An 18039-nucleotide genomic window follows, 5' to 3' on the forward strand; every position below is an offset into this window, starting at 1 on the left:
AGAAAAAAGTCGAAATGTTGAGAAAAAGTCCAAATTTTGAAAAAAAAGTCGAAATGTTGAGAAAAAGTCAAAATTTTGAGAAAAAAGTCAAAATTTCGAGAAAAAAGTCAAAATTTCGAGAAAAAAGTTGAAATGTCGAGATTAATGTTGAAGTACAATCTTGAGAAAAAAGTTGAAATGTTGAGAAAAAAGTCGAAATGTTGAGAAAAAAGTCGAAATGTTGAGAAAAAGTCAAAATTTTGAGAAAAAAGTCAAAATGTGGAGAAAAAAGTCAAAATTTTGAGAAAAAAGTCGAAATGTCAAGAAAAAAGTCGAAATTTTGAGAAAAAAGTTGAAATTTTGAGAAAAAAGTTGAAATGTCGAGGAAATAGTCAAAACTTTGAGAAAAAAGTCGAAATGTCGAGGAGAAAAAAGTTGAAATGTTGAGGAAAAAAGTCAAAATTTCGAGAAAAAAGTCGAAATTTCGAGAAAAAAGTTGAAATGTCGAGATTAATGTTGAAGTACAATCTTGAGAAAAAAGTTGAAATGCTGAGAAAAAATTAGAAATGTTGAGAAAAAAGTCGAAATGTTGAGAAAAAGTCGAAATGTTGAGAAAAAGTCAAAATTTTGAGAAAAAAGTCGAAATGTTGAGAAAAAGTCAAAATTTTGAGAAAAAAGTCAAAATGTGGAGAAAAAAGTCAAAATTTTGAGAAAAAAGTCGAAATGTCGAGAAAAAAGTCAAAATTTTGAGAAAAAAGTCGAAATGTCGAGAAAAAAGTTGAAATGTCTAGATTAAAAAGGAAAGGAAAAAGGAAGAAAAAAAGAGAAAAAAAAGGAAAAAAAAGAAGAAAAAAGGAAAAAAAAAAGAAGAAAAAAGGAAAAAAAAAGAAGAAAAAAAGGTCAAACATTTTTGAAAAAGCTCCAGGAGCCACTAGGGCGGCGCTAAAGAGCCGCGGGTTGCCGACTCCTGGTTTAGTGGAGCCCGTGGCATCAGCTGGTTGGTTCCCCTGTCTCTCCAGAAGTGCTCCAGCTCCGACATGTGTAGGGCGTCTGGTGTCCATCCCCAGCAGCCTGCTGGGGTTCGGCCTGGACGGAAGCACGGCCACTCCAAAAACTGGATTTCTTTCCATGTTTATGGTCAATGTCCTGCTGCATCACCAAGTTCTACTCAGCTTCTCTCTCAATCATGGAGCTTTTTGGCGCTTCTCCACTAGAACCTACTCAGCTCGACTCCACTCAGTTTGGTTCTTTCCCACTAGGGGTCTAACGTGCCGAATAGATACTTTTCTGTAACTATTCTGCCGAGGTTCTAAGCTGCTGAGTGGGCTGTATCTGACATCATCACACTACAGGACACCGATTGGTCGGGGGGTTGGAGTCAGACGTCTGAGTCAGGAGGAGGAAATCAGAGAAAGAGACTCTGACGGATTCTGGTTCATTTTATTCAACCAGCAACGGCAGCAAAAGTCTGTTTCATGATCCAACTCTGAGGTGCAGGTGTTCATAAACCTGGTGCTGAGGAGAGAATTAAAAAGATCTAGACGGAGATAAGGAACGACCAGATCTACCAGGAGCTCTGTCTCTTCATAGCTGCTCACGGCTCCAGCTGACTTTTCAGCAGCACAGAGACAAACTAAAAAAATTAAAAAGCCTTTGCCGTTTGAAGCTTCTCTCACTCTCATTTTTTAACTTGATATCAAACACAAGTCACAGACCCAGCAGCACATCTATCATCTCCTCCAGGTTCTACATCTTTAGTGTTGTTGTCTTCTTCCTTTAGATCACACAATCAAATACGTCACAGCAGCTTCTCCAACCTCCTACTTCTGCTCCAGGTGCTGAATTGTTATGGAAAAGAAACCAGGCCCAGTTGAGATGAGTAGAGCTGAGTAGGTGCTGGTGGAAAAGTGCCATTTGTTTAGTAGAAAGGACTTTCCCATTAGTGTAGTGGATTACCAAGAGGCTCTTCAAACAAACCTGAAGCTGCACAAATGTATTCTTGAACCGTTCCTCTTCCTTGGACATTGTCTAAATGTTCAAGGACCAGCAGACTCGTGGACGGAGACGCTTCTTTTTAAAATTTAACATCTGGTTTATTAGACGTCATCAAAAACTCAAAGTATTTCAAACTTACAACTGGATGCTCGTTATGCAGAATATGAGTTACATCCAAAGGTTTATAGTTTTATAGTTTTTATGTGGATCCCCATCAGCTCCAGCTAAACTGCAGCTATTCTTCCTGGGGTCCGACACATAATAAACAGAACATTACAACAAAAAATTAAATGCAAACCTTAAGAGGTAGCATTTTAAAAAGAAAGGAAAAACAGAAAATAAAGAAAAAATAAAAAGTCATTCCGTTTAACATTTAGATATAAAAACAATACATATTCATACATTTTATAACATCAACAAATTCAAACAATGTATAGTTGTCATAGTTTGCACCAATAACCATTTTGAATAAATATTCATTTATTTATATTATATCTAAATCTACAGGACTGTCTCAGAAAATTAGAATATTGTGATAAAGTTCTTTATTTTCTGTAATGCAATTAAAAAAAACAAAAAAAGTCATACATTCTGGATTCATTACAAATCAACTGAAATATTGCAAGCCTTTTATTATTTTAATATTGCTGATTATGGTTTACAGTTTAAGATTAAGATTCCCAGAATATTCAAATTTTTTGAGATAGGATATTTGAGTTTTCTTAAGCTGTAAGCCATGATCAGCAATATTAAAATAATAAAAGGCTTGCAATATTTCAGTTGATTTGTAATGAATCCAGAATGGATGACATTTTTGTTTTTGTAATTGCATTACAGAAAATCACAATATTCTAATTTTCTGAGACAGTCCTGTAATATACATACAGTATATACATATATATACATATACATACATATATACACACATACCCATATACTGTCTACATTATTTATTAATTTAATTTAATAATAATTAAATACGTTTTATATGTATCTATTCAAGAGATGTTCCTTTACTAACAATTTGAATTCTTTTGAGTTTGTCTTTATTTTTGGCAGTAAAGTTCCCTCTGAGAGCACGTCTTTTGCTGTATATGATTTTCTGAACTCTAACATAATTCTTTGTATAAAACTTGCAGGGTTTTTGATATGGGTACATTTCTTACAAGTATTAATAAAGAATAAAGTAGTCTTTCTCTTACCATTAACCAGCTGAGATTTATATGCAAAGGTGTCACTATGTGTTTGAAACCCTGGTAGGAGAAATGTGCTTTGGGACTTCTACCAGTTCCCATAAGTCATGGTACTTAGAGGGGTGGCCAGAAAAAAGATAAAACAGAGAGCTGTAACCGTTTACAGATGGCTGTTATTATTCTCTGGTCTGTTGTACAGATGCTGAATTAACATCCATCTGCTGCCTTTGGGATGGAAATCTGCACAAGATTTAATCAGTCAATCCACGGAAAATTATTCAAAACAATGCTTATATGATCATATTTAAAACATAATATTATTTTGTGTCATGAGGTTAAAAAGCTGCCATAAGTTTAAAGACCTTTGCAAGAAAAAAGCTAGTTCCCACCAACACTAAGTAGTAATAATAATAATAATAATAATAATAATAATCATAATCATAATCATAATAATAATCATAACAGTAATAATTAATAATCAATGAATAACTACCTGGGTAATCTACAAAGAGAAATGAAACATTACCACTGTAAACTGTCAGAAAAATAACTTTAATTAAAGCCGAATGTTAGCATTTTGAACCGCCCGATTGTTCTTGGCCCGGGTTACTTGATTTGGTTTTATAATGCTTTCCTGCACATGTTTGTCCGTGTTCCAGTTAACCGGGTCCTGGTGGTGCTGCTGGTTCTGCTGGTGTCGTTGGTTCTGTACAGCACGCTGCTCAGACCGTCCCCTCGGCCTAGTCGGGGTACGTCGCTCTGTCGCCTTCACCACCAATCTTTCCTGCACACATCTGTGTGATTTCAGCGGCAGTACTGGAGTTGAGGGGGATGAGGGGGGATGGCATCCCCCCTGAAATAAAAACGGTCCAAATCATCCCCCCTGAAATAAAAACGGTCCAAATCATCCCCCCTGAAATAAAAACAGTCCAAATCATCCCCCCTGAAATAAAAACGGTCCAAATCATCCCCCCTGAAATAAAAACGGTCCAAATCATCCCTCCTGAAATAAAAACGGTCCAAATCATCCCCCCCTGAAATAAAAACGGTCCAAATCATCCCCCCCTGTAAAACTGCCATCCCTCCTTTCCATCCCTTATGTCATTTCATCAATGAATGTGGTTTTACTGCTATTTCAACATTTAGAGTCATCACCAGAAAAATAACACCAGAAAAATAACTTATTTGACAATTTTCACCTGTTTCAAGTAAATTTTCACTTGAAATAAGTAGAAAAATCTGCCAGTGGGACAAGATTTATCTTCTTATTACAAGCAAAACAGTCTTGTTCCACTGGCAGATTTTTCTACTTATTTCAAGTGAAAATCTACTTGAAACAGGTGAAAATTGTTGTTTTTTCCAGTGATGAGTCTTGTTTTAAGTGTAATGAGATTTTTTTTACTAAAATGAGACATTTGAACTAGAAATAAGACAAATATTCTTGTTAAGATTTAGAGTTTTTGCAGTGATCCATTTTACTTATCCTGTGAAGGACAGAGTCATATTGATAAGTTCAGAAAAGTGTTTTTTATTGTTGTGTTTTGATGTATTTGATGTAAGCCCAGTGGATATTTAAAGCTTACAGAAGGCTGCATTTAACTGCTGCTATGTCATTCCTGCAGTATTTCTGCAGCTGTTTTGGTCACTGCTATTATTTGTAATATATTATATTATTTGTAATCAGCACAAATTATCTGTCCCCATATGATCAAATCCACCATCCCCCCTGATTTTATTTTACAACTCGAGTACTGGATATTTGTATATCTGAGGTTGCATTTGCTATGATACCTGGACCCACAATTATCAGATTTAGTATGTTTTTACTCAATATAACATGGCATAAGTAAGAGGATGCAAACATTTACACTTAACTGCATGTAAAGAGTCTCACGTGACACTCAACTAGTCGGTTCATCACAAAATACTTTGAACAACTCAGTCTGAAGTTGGGTCTCCTTCAGGTCACAGGAAGAGCTCGGGTGGTGCAGGACGACGTCTCCCTGCGGTCCAGTCCCCGGCAGACGATGTGGTCTCCGTCGTCATCTGTGCATCGGAGGAGCGCATGGGTGCAACCATGGCAACCATCAACAGCATCATCAGCAACACAGGAGCCAGTGTTTTCTTCTACATTGTAACTCTTCGTGACGCTGTCAGACTTACAAGGTTGAGTTTTTTAATTTCTAAAACATCCATTTTTCTGTTTGTGCATGTTTAACCTGACTCTCTGCATCAGACGCTTTGGTGCTTGTACACTGAAAGAAAGTGCAACTGCAGTTTAGTTATAACTATCCCTCTCAACAGATAATATATACTACATAAATATCCACATAAATATCTAAACATATCTTAAGCAAGTATAATATACAATTTTTCCCTATTTTATTTGATTCTCACACTCCTTGTTAACCCAACTTAATTATTAAATAAGTTTTATATATATGTAGTGTCATCAGATACAGGAACGCCTGACATTCCAGTTTTACTGCCTGCGATGAGAATTTCATATCTGGTTCCATGTGACTTGTTTTTGTCCAGGAGGTACATAGAGAAGACCAAACTGAAGGGGATCCAGTATAAGATACTGGAATTTAACCCCATGGTTCTGCAAGGAAAGGTGAAGCCGGACTCCTCTCGACCGGATCTCTTACATCCAGTGAGTTTCCAGAACCCAAACCTCTGAGCTAGCTCTCAAGTCCACACGGACTCTGTTTCTGAGGCGGACGTTACTTTGTCTTGCAGCTCAACTTTGTCCGCCTTTACCTTCCCCTGCTGGACATCAGCCACAAGAGAGTGATATACGTAGATGATGATGTCATCGTGCAAGGTACGTGCATGCGCATCAGCTCAGCTAGCATTAGGGCTGAAAACCTTTCAGAAATAGAAATAAGGGACGCCCCGATTTCAGCAGCGCAGGAGCCAAAAAAAAGCCCCAAAACTTCTAAACTGCATAGAAATGTGTTTATTATATATGAAAAAACTAAATGCTTTGATTTCAAGTTTAAAGTGCTTTAATAGCATTAAACTTGCATGACTGTACAGACAGCCAACCATACTAGCAACTGAAATAGCCTCCTATGCTACGTACGTCCACATCAGCCCAGATGTAGAATATAGATACAGGTGAAGAATATGGTATAAAAGTTAATATATTTCAATAATTCAACGAGAATATGGTGTAAAAGTTAATTTATTTCAATAATTCAACTAGAATATGGTGTAAAAGTTAATTTATTTCAATAATTCAACTAGAATATGGTGTAAAAGTTAACTTATTTCAACAATTCAACGAGAATATGGTGTAAAAGTTAATTTATTTCAATAATTCAACTAGAATATGGTGTAAAAGTTAATTTATTTCAATAATTAAACTAGAATATGGTGTAAAAGTTAATTTATTTCAATAATTCAACTAGAATATGGTGTAAAAGTTAATTTATTTCAATAATTCAACTAGAATATGGTGTAAAAGTTAATTTATTTCAATAATTCAACTAGAATATGGTGTAAAAGTTAACTTATTTCAACAATTCAACGAGAATATGGTGTAAAAGTTAATTTATTTCAATAATTCAACTAGAATATGGTGTAAAAGTTAATTTATTTCAATAATTCAACTAGAATATGGTGTAAAAGTTAATTTATTTCAATAATTCAACTAGAATATGGTGTAAAAGTTAATTTATTTCAATAATTCAACTAGAATATGGTGTAAAAGTTAATTTATTTCAATAATTCAACTAGAATATGGTGTAAAAGTTAATTTATTTCAATAATTCAACTAGAATATGGTGTAAAAGTTAATTTATTTAAATAATTCAACTAGAATATGGTGTAAAAGTTAATTTATTTTTAATAATTCAACTAGAATATGGTGTAAAAGTTAACTTATTTCAACAATTCAACGAGAATATGGTGTAAAAGTTAATTTATTTCAATAATTCAACTAGAATATGGTGTAAAAGTGAATCAACTCCGCCCGGCTACTTTAATCATCACATTCCTAGAAGCACGGGCCGAGGCGGAGGAGTCGCAGCAATTTATAACTCCGGTCTTCAAACAAAAATTGAACCCAAGTGCAACTATAATACATTTGAAAGCCTCATGCTTGGTCTGAAATTTCCGAGCCGGAAATCAGAGAAGCCAGTTGTGTTAGTGGTAGTGTACCGGCCCCCTGCTGGTGCGTATCTGGAGTTTTTGTCTGAATTTTCAGATTTCCTTTCTGGATTATTGATCAGCACAGATAAATTCATCATAGTGGGTGATTTTAACATTCATATGGATGTTGAAAGCGATAATCTTAAATTAGCCTTCGATTCTCTTCTAGAATCAATGGGTATCTCACAAAAAATGGATAAACCGACGCACTGTTTTAATCATACTCTCGATCTCGTTCTCACCTACGGTGTTGAAACTGATGGTCTGTTGGTGTCACCTGTAAACTCCCTTTTATCCGACCATTACTTAATAACGTTTGAATTTAATTTTGTTGATGTTGAAGTGCAAAATAGGAGGTATTATTTTAGCAGATGTTTGTCTGATGAAGTTATTGTTAAATTTAGGGAGGCCATTGGTTATCTTACGACAGTGCGAAATAGTGATGTAGTCGAGGCCAGTGACCTGGGTTCTACCTCTGCAGATGTTGATTTCCTTGCTAGTAACACTGCTGATTTGTTGCATTCAGCTTTAGATGAAGTTGCTCCTTTGAAAAGGAGGGTTTCTAGCCACAGGAGCTTAACTCCCTGGTACAATTCAGATATCCGCATGTTGAAACAAAACGTGCGTAAAATGGAAAGGAAGTGGTACTCTTGTAGGTCTGTAGACTCTCATCGTGAATGGAAAGATATTCTAATAGTATATAAAAAAGCCATTCGCAAAGCCAGAACAGCTTATTATTCAACGCTGATAGAGGATAACAAAAGTAACCCACGTTTTCTGTTCAGCACTGTAGCCAGGCTGACAAAGAGTCACAACTCTGTTGAGCCGTGTATTCCTGCAGCTCTCAGTAGTGAAGACTTTATGAGCTTCTTCAACAGTAAAATCGCGAGAATTAGAGAAGAAATCAACCAGCCGGTTGTAGGTGTTTCTTCAGCTTTAGCGACTTCCCTAGGCTCTGACTTGTCTCTAGACTGTTTTGATCCTATAGACCTCCCTGAGCTGACTTCACTCGTTAATAGAGCTAAGTCAACCACATGTATGTTAGACCCCATCCCGACTCGTCTATTCAAACATGTTTTTTCTCTTATTGGTACGACAATACTGGACCAAATTAACCTATCCCTAAGTTTAGGATATGTACCACAGGTTTTCAAAGTCGCAGTAATTAAACCTTTACTTAAAAAACCTTCTCTTGACCCAGACACCTTAGCTAATTATAGACCAATTTCCAACCTTCCATTTGTGTCTAAAATTCTGGAAAAGGCAGTTTCAAGCCAGTTATGTGACTATTTGTATAGAAATGATCTGTTTGAAGTCTTTCAGTCAGGGTTCAGAATGCATCATAGCACAGAGACAGCACTTGTTCGAGTCACGAATGACCTCCTTATGGCCTCAGATAAGGGATTAGTGTCCATACTGGTTCTACTGGACCTCAGTGCTGCTTTTGACACTATAGATCATGGCATTTTACTGCACAGGTTAGAGCATGTTGTTGGGATTAAAGGGACAGCTCTATGTTGGTTTAAATCATATCTATCTGACAGGTTCCAGTTTGTTCATGTACATGAGGTTTCTTCAGAACAGTCAAGGGTCTGTTATGGTGTTCCGCAGGGTTCAGTGCTAGGGCCAATCTTGTTCAGTTTATACATGCAGCCGTTGGGAAGTATAATCCAGAATCACGGCATACACTTTCATTGTTATGCTGATGATACGCAGCTCTATTTGTCTATGAAGCCGGATGAAACAGAACCGTTAGTTAAACTTCAGGCATGTCTTAGGGACATCAAGGACTGGATGTCCAGAAATTTCCTGCTTCTAAATTCAGATAAAACAGAGGTTATCATTCTTGGTCCAGAGCATCTTAGGAAGGGATTAGATGGTGTTGCGATGGCTTCCAGTGCAACTGTGAGAAATCTTGGTGTTATTTTCGATCAGGATTTGTCGTTTAAACCATATGTCAATCAGGTTTGTAAAATAGCCTTTTTCCATCTCCGTAATATTGCAAAGATTAGGAAAATCCTCTCACAGAGTGATGCAGAAAAACTAGTTCATGCGTTTGTATCTTCTAGACTAGATTACTGTAATGTGTTGTTAGCAGGATGTCCAAGTAATTTGCTGAATAGGCTCCAGCTGATCCAAAATGCAGCAGCACGAGTACTGACAGGAATTAGCAGGAGAGACCACGTCTCTCCAGTGTTAGCGTCGCTCCATTGGTTACCCGTAAAATTCAGAATCCAATTTAAAATTGTATTACTTGCGTATAAAGCCCAAAACGGCTTAGCTCCGCATTATTTGCAAGACCTGATAGTGCCTTATGTTCCTGTCAGAGCTCTCCGTTCTCAGAGTGCAGGTTTACTCGTAGTTCCTAGAGTATCTAAATGTAGATTTGGAGGGCGGGCGTTCTGCTATCAGGCACCATTACTTTGGAACCAACTTCCAATCTGGGTTAAGGAGGCTGACTCCACCTCCACCTTTAAAACTAAACTTAAAACCTTTCTGTTTAGTAAAGCCTATAGTTAGTGTTTAGTAAACCTCTAGCTGGTGTTGGTAAATCTCTAGGTAGTGTAAACTTTAGTGTGTCAGAGTCGCTCCTGTAGTTTCTTGTGCTGGCCCCCCCTTCTCCTCCCTTTTCTCTCTTTTGTCCATGTTGCAGCATCCTTTGCCGGACACCGGAACCTGCAGGTGGTCGTGGGTGGCTTGTAGCTTGCATTACGGAGCACAAGTCTTTCCCTGACCCTGCACCCCAACCTGGGACTTGCTGATTGGGCCGGAGCTTCGGGAGCTGTGTGCTGGCCTGCGGTCCCCACCCCTGGTCATCCCGTTGCTGCCCCCCCCTTCTCCTCCCTTTTCTCTCTTTTGTCCTGCAGGTGGCCGTGGGTGGCTTGTAGCTTGCATTACGGAGCACAAGTCTTTTCCTGACCCTGCACCCCAACCTGGGACTTGCTGATTGGGCCGGAGCTTCGGGAGCTGTGTGCTGGCCTGCGGTCCCCACCCCCGGTCATCCCGTTGCTGCTTCCACCTGCCTGCTGTGCTGTTGCCGTCCCTGACCCACCAGTCTGGCCCTCGGCAGGAGGGTCCCCCCTGATGAGCCTGGTCCTGCTCAAGGTTTCTTCCCTCCTAAAGGGGAGTTTTTCCTTGCCACTGTTTGGCTTAAGGTTTTTCTCCCACTAGGGGAGTTTTTTACCTGCCATTGTTTATGTAATATCTGCTCGGGGGTCATGTTCTGGGTATGGGTCTCTGTAAAGCGTCTAGAGACAACTCTGTTGTATTAGACGCTATATAAATAAAATTGAATTGAATTGAATTAAAAGTTAATTTATTTCAATAATTCAACTAGAATATGGTGTAAAAGTTAACTTATTTCAATAATTCAACTAGAATATGGTGTAAAAGTTAATTTATTTCAACAATTCAACTAGAATATGGTGTAAAAGTTAACTTATTTCAATAATTCAACTAGAATATGGTGTAAAAGTTAATTTATTTCAATAATTCAACTAGAATATGGTGTAAAAGTTAATTTATTTCAATAATTCAACTAGAATATGGTGTAAAAGTTAACTTATTTCAACAATTCAACGAGAATATGGTGTAAAAGTTAATTTATTTCAATAATTCAACTAGAATATGGTGTAAAAGTTAATTTATTTCAATAATTCAACTAGAATATGGTGTAAAAGTTAATTTATTTCAATAATTCAACTTAAAAGGTGAAACTAATATATTACCTATATATTAGTTTTTCCATCTTTCAACCAGATGATTCTAAATGTTTTATGACATTTGTACATTTAGTTTTTTCACTTTAGATTTTAAAGCATCTTTTTTTGGAATTGGGTTGTTAGAAAGAAACCAGTTTTTATTTCATGAAGATTCACCAGACTTGTCTCTGTTTTCTTCAACAGGTGACATCAAGGATTTGTTTCATGTCCAGCTGAAATCAGGACACGCAGCTGCTTTTGCGTCCGACTGCGACCTGCCCCCCACGCACGAGATGGTTCGCAGCATCGGCATGCAGGTGCATCTCTGCACACTACTGGCTTTAAACTTCAACTATGAACAGCATTTTAGTTCAATCCATTAACCCTTGTGCTGTCTTTGGGTCAAGGAAGGAGGAAGAGAAGAAGGAAGGAAGGAAGGAAGGAAGGAAGGAAGGAAGGAAGGAAGGAAGGAAGGAAGGAAGGAAGGAAGGATGTAAAGAAGGAAGGGAGGAAGGAAAGAAGGAAGGAAGGAAGGAAGGAAGGGAAGAAGGATGGAAGGAAGGAAGGAAGGAAGGAAGGAAGGAAGGAAGGAAGGAAGAGAGGAAGGAAGGAAGGAAGGAAGGAAGGAAGGAAGGAAGGAAGGAAGGAAGGAAGGAAGGAAGGAAGGAAGGAAGAAAAGAAGGATGTAAAGAAGGAAGGAAGGAAGGAAGGAAGGAAGAAAAGAAGGATGTAAAGAAGGAAGGAAGGAAGGAAGGAAGGAAGGAAGGAAGGAAGGAAGGAAGAAAAGAAGGATGTAAAGAAGGAAGGAAGGAAGGAAGGAAGGAAGGAAGGAAGGAAGGAAGGAAGGAAGGAAGGAAGGAAGGAAGGAAGGAAGGAAGGAAGAAAAGAAGGATGTAAAGAAGGAAGGAAGGAAGGAAGGAAGGAAGGAAGGAAGGAAGAGAGGAAGGAAGGAAGGAAGGAAGGAAGGAAGGAAGGAAGGAAGGAAGGAAGGAAGGAAGAGAGGAAGGAAGGAAGGAAGGAAGGAAGGAAGGAAGGAAGGAAGAAAAGAAGGATGTAAAGAAGGAAGGAAGGAAGGAAGGAAGGAAGGAAGGAAGGAAGGAAGGAAGGAAGGAAGGAAGGAAGAAAAGAAGGAAGAAAAGAAGGATGTAAAGAAGGAAGGAAGGAAGGAAGGAAGGAAGGAAGGAAGGAAGGAAGGAAGGAAGGAAGGAAGGAAGGAAGGGAGAAGGAAGGGAAGAAAGAAGGAAGGGAGAAAAGAAGGATGGAAGGAAGGAAGGATGGAAGGAAGGGAGAAAAGAGGAAGGGAAGAAGGAAGGAGAGAGCAGGAGGAAAGAAGGAAGAAAGGGAAAAAAGAAGGAAGGAAAGAAGGGCATAAGGAAGGAAGGAAGGAAGGAAGGGAGGAAGGAAGGAAATGAAGAAGGAAGGGAGAAAACAAGGAAAGAAGGGAGGAAGGGAGAAAAGAGGAAGGGAAGAAGGAAGGAGAGAGCAGGAGGAAAGAAGGAAGGGAAAAAAGAAGGAAGGAAAGAAGGGCATAAGGAAGGAAGGAAGGAAGGAAGGAAGGAAGGAAGGAAGGAAGGAAGGAAGGAAGGAAGGAAGGAAGGAAGGAAGGAAGGAAGGAAGGAAGGAAGGAAGGAAGGAAGGAAGGAAGGGTGGGTAGGTTGGATGGATGGATGGATGGATTGATGGAAGGATGGAAGGATGGATGGAAGGAAGATGGAAGATGGAAGGGAGAGAAGAGGAAGAAGGAAGGAGAGAGCAGGAGGAAAGAAGGAAGGAAGGGAAAAAAGAAGGAAAAAAGGAAAGAAGGAAGGAGAATTAGGTCATTTTGACCCGAAGACAGTACAAGGGTTAAATGTGTAATAAATGCTTTTGTTAAAGAGTGAAATAATCACATTTGTGTTGGACCTGCCACAGTTCACCTCAGAAATGCTGGACTTTGGTTCTGATATTCCTGATCTGCAGACCACCTACATGGGCTTCCTGGACTACAGGAAACAGGAAGTGAAGGACCTGGCCATCAACCCCAACGACTGCTCCTTCAACCCCGGGGTGTTTGTCGCAGACATCAAGGAGTGGAGGGAGCAGAAGATCACCAAGCAGCTGGAGAGATGGATGGAGATGAATTTCAGGTGTCAGCCAACACACTTCTCTGCAGACCTTTACATTTCTAGCTCACGAGATATTACCATTTCTTGACAATAAGCTTTCCTGGTCTGTAGACTCCTATCGTGAATGGAAAGATATTCTAATAGTATATAAAAAAGCCATTCGCAAAGCAAGAACAGCTTATTATTCAACGTTGATAGAGGATAACAAAAGTAACCCACGTTTTCTGTTCAGCACTGTAGCCAGGCTGACAAAGAGTCACAGCTCTGTGGAGCCGTGCATTCCTGCAGCTCTCAGTAGTGAGGACTTTATGAGCTTCTTTAACAGTAAAATCACGAGAATTAGAGAAGAAATCAACCACAACCTGGTTGTGGGCGTTTCTTCAGCTTTAGCGACTTCCCTAGGCTCTGACTTGACTCTAGACTGTTTTGATCCTATAGACCTCCCTGAGCTGACCTCACTCGTTAATAGAGCTAAGTCAACCACATGTATGTTAGACCCCATCCCGACTCCACTATTCAAAAATGTTTTTTCTCTTATTGGTACGACAATACTGGACCAAATTAACTTATCCCTAAGTTTAGGATATGTACCACAGGTTTTCAAAGTCGCAGTAATTAAACCTTTACTTAAAAAACCTTCTCTTGACCCAGACAAATTAGGTAATTATAGGGCAATTTCTAACCTTCCATTTGTATCTAAAATTCTGAAAAGGCAGTTTCAAGCCAGTTATGTGACTATTTGTATAGAAATGATCTGTTTGAAGTCTTTCAGTCAGGGTTCAGAATGCATCATAGCACAGAGACAGCACTGGTTCGAGTCACGAGTGACCTTCTTATGGCCTCAGATAAGGGATTAGTGTCCATACTGGTTCTACTGGACCTCAGATAAGGGACTAGTGTCCATACTGGTTCTACTGGACCTCAGATAAGGGATTAGTGTCCATACTGGTTCCACTGGACCTCAGATAAGGGATTATTGTCCATACTGGTTCTACTGGACCTCAGTGCTGCTTTTGACACTGTAGATCAGCATTTTACTGCACAGGTTAGAGCATGTTGTTGGGATTAAAGGGACAGCTCTACGTTGGTTTAAATCATATCTATCTGACAGGTTCCAGTTTGTTCATGTACATGAGGTTTCTTCAGAACAGTCGAGGGTCTGTTATGGTGTTCCGCAGGGTTCAGTGCTAGGGCCAATCTTGTTCAGTTTATACATGCAGCCAAGTATAATCCAGAATCACGGCATACACTTTCATTGTTATGCTGATGATACGCAGCTCTACTTGTCTATGAAGCCGGATGAAACAGAACCATTAGTTAAATGTCAGGCATGTCTTAGGGACATCAAGGACTGGATGTCCAGAAATTTCTTGCTTCTAAATCAGATAAAACAGAGGTTATCATTCTTGGTCCAGAGCATCTTAGGAAGGGACTAGATGGTGTTGCGATGGCTTCCAGTGCAACTGTGAAAAACCTTGGTGTTGTTTTCGATCAGGATTTGTCGTTTAAACCATATGTTTATCAGGTTTGTAAAATAGCATTTTTCCATCTCCGTAATATTGCAAAGATTAGGAAAATCCTCTCTCAGAGTGATGCAGAAAAACTAGTTCATGCGTTTGTATCTTCTAGACTGGATTACTGTAATGTGTTGTTAGCAGGATGTCCAAGTAATTTGCTGAATAGGCTCCAGCTGATCTAAAATGCAGCAGCCCGAGTGCTGACAGGAATCAGCAGGAGAGACCACGTCTCTCCAGTATTAGCGTCGCTCCATTGGCTACCCGTAAAATTCAGAATCCAATTTAAAATTTTACTACTTGCATATAAAGCCCAAAACGGCTTAGCTCCGCAGCATTTACAAGACCTGATAGTGCCTTATGTTCCTGGCAGAGCTCTCCGTTCTCGGAGTGCAGGTTTACTCGTAGCTAGCTAACACTGGAGAGACCACGTCTCTCCAGTGTTAGCTAACAGTCGAAGGTCTGCTATGGTGTTCCGCAGGGGACTAGGGGAGTTTTTACCTGACATTGTTTATGTTATGTTTATGTAATAATTGTTCGGGGGTTTATGTTCTGGTCTCTGGAAAGATCCTAGAGACAACTTCTGTTGTAATAGACGCTATATAAATAATATTGAATTGAATTGAGATGAACGATAGAAGGTGAAACACCTTCAAGAACAAAAGAAAAGGAAGTCTAGTTGCGTTGTTTCAAGTGTGCCTGAGCATAAACCTCCTCCCTCTCTCTGACAGGCTGAACATATACAGCAGTGCCATGGCAGGAGGGGTGGTGACTCCACCCATGCTGATAGTCTTTCATGACAAGTACACGACACTGGACCCTCTGTGGCACGTGAGACACCTGGGTAAGATCCCTGCACTGTTCTGGCAGGCTCACAACACACGACTACATACCTGTTCACAAGGAACATGCTCCTGAAAGATCCTGTGTTCGTTTGTCTGGCGAACCATAAGAAAACCAGTGGAATAGAATCAAAGTTAATACAAGCTTTTAATATATCAAGCACAATGTTTTTCTGGCCGGAGGTACAATTCTTTCTGCACACGTGGTCATCAATCCAGTTCAATTTATACTAAAAAGGGAGGTGTTTTTTGCAGGGCAGCTGACAGTCCTGCCGGGGCCCGGGACAAAATAATCTAAGATGGGCCCCCTGCGCCCGGATCTCTCCTTCTCCTCTTCCTCTCCTCTCCCTCTGCTCTTCAGGTTTTTATACAAGCTAATGGACGTTAACATTAGAGATAGCCAGTTGTGTTAAGTTACAAGGTTGGTAAACGTTGACTGCGCTGTTTCTTACCTTGCTCTACGCTGACTTTATTAATTCCAGCTTCACCGTCACCCCCTTTTTAAAATATTTGTGTAGAGAATCTCTGAGGCCTCTATTTTCTTCTTTTCTTCTTCTCTTCTTCTCTTTTCTCTTCTTTTCTGAGCACCGGACTTGTGCTGACCGGACATTTTGACCATTCTAATGGTTGAATTAAATGATAACGTCAAATTTTGATCAGCGGCCAAACCATTTTTGTGTTGGGGGTTCTTGACCACAAGGACAATTAGGAAGAAAACAAATAACAAGCTTTTATGTAACTCAAATACTACATTTATTTCCACAAATAGGCATATTTTGAAACATTTTGAAAAATGATTGCATAATTTAATGAGAATTAAAAAAAAGAAAAAAAAAATATTTTTTTTCTTCAGTTCTGCCCCGCCCCTCCAATTGAATTGAAATCCCAACACTTCTTTGATAGAGTTGCAACCAGAGGCTGTTCAGGGTGCAGAGATAGACCACAGCCACTAGCGGACAGGGGGGAGGGCGGAGGGGCGGCCACCCCAGGCCCACTGCTGTGTGGGGGCCCACGCCCAAGGGGAAGAAAAAAGTGTGCTGAATAAAATAAGGAAAGTTGGACTATATAACACTTGTATTCATAAGGATAAAGTTGTTTAAAAAATGAAATAAATAGTCCCTTCTCCCCTTGTGTGTCTGTCTGTCATATTGTCTGTTTACTTTTAGCCAGTTGTCACATCAGAAGTGGAGCCTTAAAACAGGAAACTCATGCTGAGTTTCAGCAGCTGAAATGATTAAAAACTATCTCTGGGCGGCATGGATGAGGCCAGACTGTCAAACCTCACCTTGCTCTCAATCAAGAGGGATATCGTCGTTGATAAGAGCAAGATGATTGAAAGGTTTGCAGCGATGAAGAACCAAAAAGTCGGAATGTCGAGATTAATGTTGAAGTACAATTTCGAGAAAAAAGTCGAAATGTATTTCAACTTTATTCACGAAATTTTGACTTTATTCACGAAATTTTGACTTTATTCTTGAAATTGTATTTCAACATTGATCGACATTTCGACTTTTTTCTCGAACTGCACAATAAAAAAAAAATCTTCCCCTCTCAAATATTTTTTCTCCTGCATGATACTGATACCTATTCCGCACAACAGACAACAGAAGTACAATTTTGAGAAAAAAGTCACAATATTAAGAAAAAAGGCGAAATTTTGACTTTATTCTTGAATTTCTTTATTTATTTACATTTCCAACATGTTCTGGTTTGTGACACATCAGTCACAATAAGCACAGAGATTATTAGTATTGTAGATAATGAGTACAGTATAAGCTGACTGAATCACTACAGAAGAGTATCAGGGCCAGGCAGGAGAAAAAATATTTGAGAGGGGAAGATTATTTCTTATTGTGCACTTCGAGAAAAAAGTCGAAATATCGAGAATAAAGTCGAAATTTCGAGACTAAAGTTGAAATACATTTCGACTTTTTTCTCGAAATTGTATTTCAACATTAATCTCGACATTTCGACTTTTTTTCTCGACATTTCAACTTTTTTCTCGAAGTGCATAATGAAAAAAAAAAATCTTCCTCCTCTAAAATATTATTTTTATTTTTCACATGCCTGGCCCTAAAACTCTTCCGTATCAACTGGTAGCATGTGTGCAAATGTATGTGTAACCGTACGAAGTCAAGCACTACCCCTGTTCTAACCGTTCCGTGCAGGCTGGAGTCCGGACGCCCGCTACTCGGAGAACTTCCTGCAGGAGGTTCACCTGCTGCACTGGAACGGCCCGTTCAAGCCCTGGAACTATCCGGCCGTCCACCTGGACCTGTGGGAGAAGTGGTTCCTCCCAGACCCGTCCAGAAGGTTCTCTCTGAAACGACCCGACACGGACAGCTGAGGCCTGCACAAGTTCTGGACCGTTCTGGACACACGGGACCTGGACCTGACAGGACCTGGTCGTCACCTCCTCCCAGTACTGGAGTTGAGGGGGGATGAGGGGGATGGCATCCCCCCCCTGAAATAAAAACGGTCCAAATCATCCCCCCCTGAAATAAAAACGGTCCAAATCATCCCCCCTGAAATAAAAACGGTCCAAATCATCC

The 18039-nt window shown here is 39.4% G+C and overlaps 1 protein-coding gene across 1 annotated transcript in view; it reads left to right on the plus strand.

Annotated features, from left to right (window-relative positions):
* Positions 1-18010, plus strand: part of glt8d2 (glycosyltransferase 8 domain containing 2) — a 34948-nt gene extending 16938 nt beyond the window's left edge. Inside the window, exons 5-12 of the mRNA XM_061714883.1 lie at positions 3827-3916; positions 5132-5333; positions 5706-5823; positions 5910-5994; positions 11231-11343; positions 12986-13152; positions 15377-15489; positions 17656-18010. Coding sequence (XP_061570867.1) covers positions 3827-3916; positions 5132-5333; positions 5706-5823; positions 5910-5994; positions 11231-11343; positions 12986-13152; positions 15377-15489; positions 17656-17834 — 1067 coding nt within the window. The 3' untranslated portion in view covers positions 17835-18010. The remainder of the gene's footprint in view (positions 1-3826; positions 3917-5131; positions 5334-5705; positions 5824-5909; positions 5995-11230; positions 11344-12985; positions 13153-15376; positions 15490-17655) is intronic.
* Positions 18011-18039: the final 29 nt, after the last annotated feature.

This window comes from Cololabis saira, chromosome 23 (assembly GCF_033807715.1).
Source record: "Cololabis saira isolate AMF1-May2022 chromosome 23, fColSai1.1, whole genome shotgun sequence".
NCBI lineage: Eukaryota > Metazoa > Chordata > Actinopteri > Beloniformes > Belonidae > Cololabis > Cololabis saira.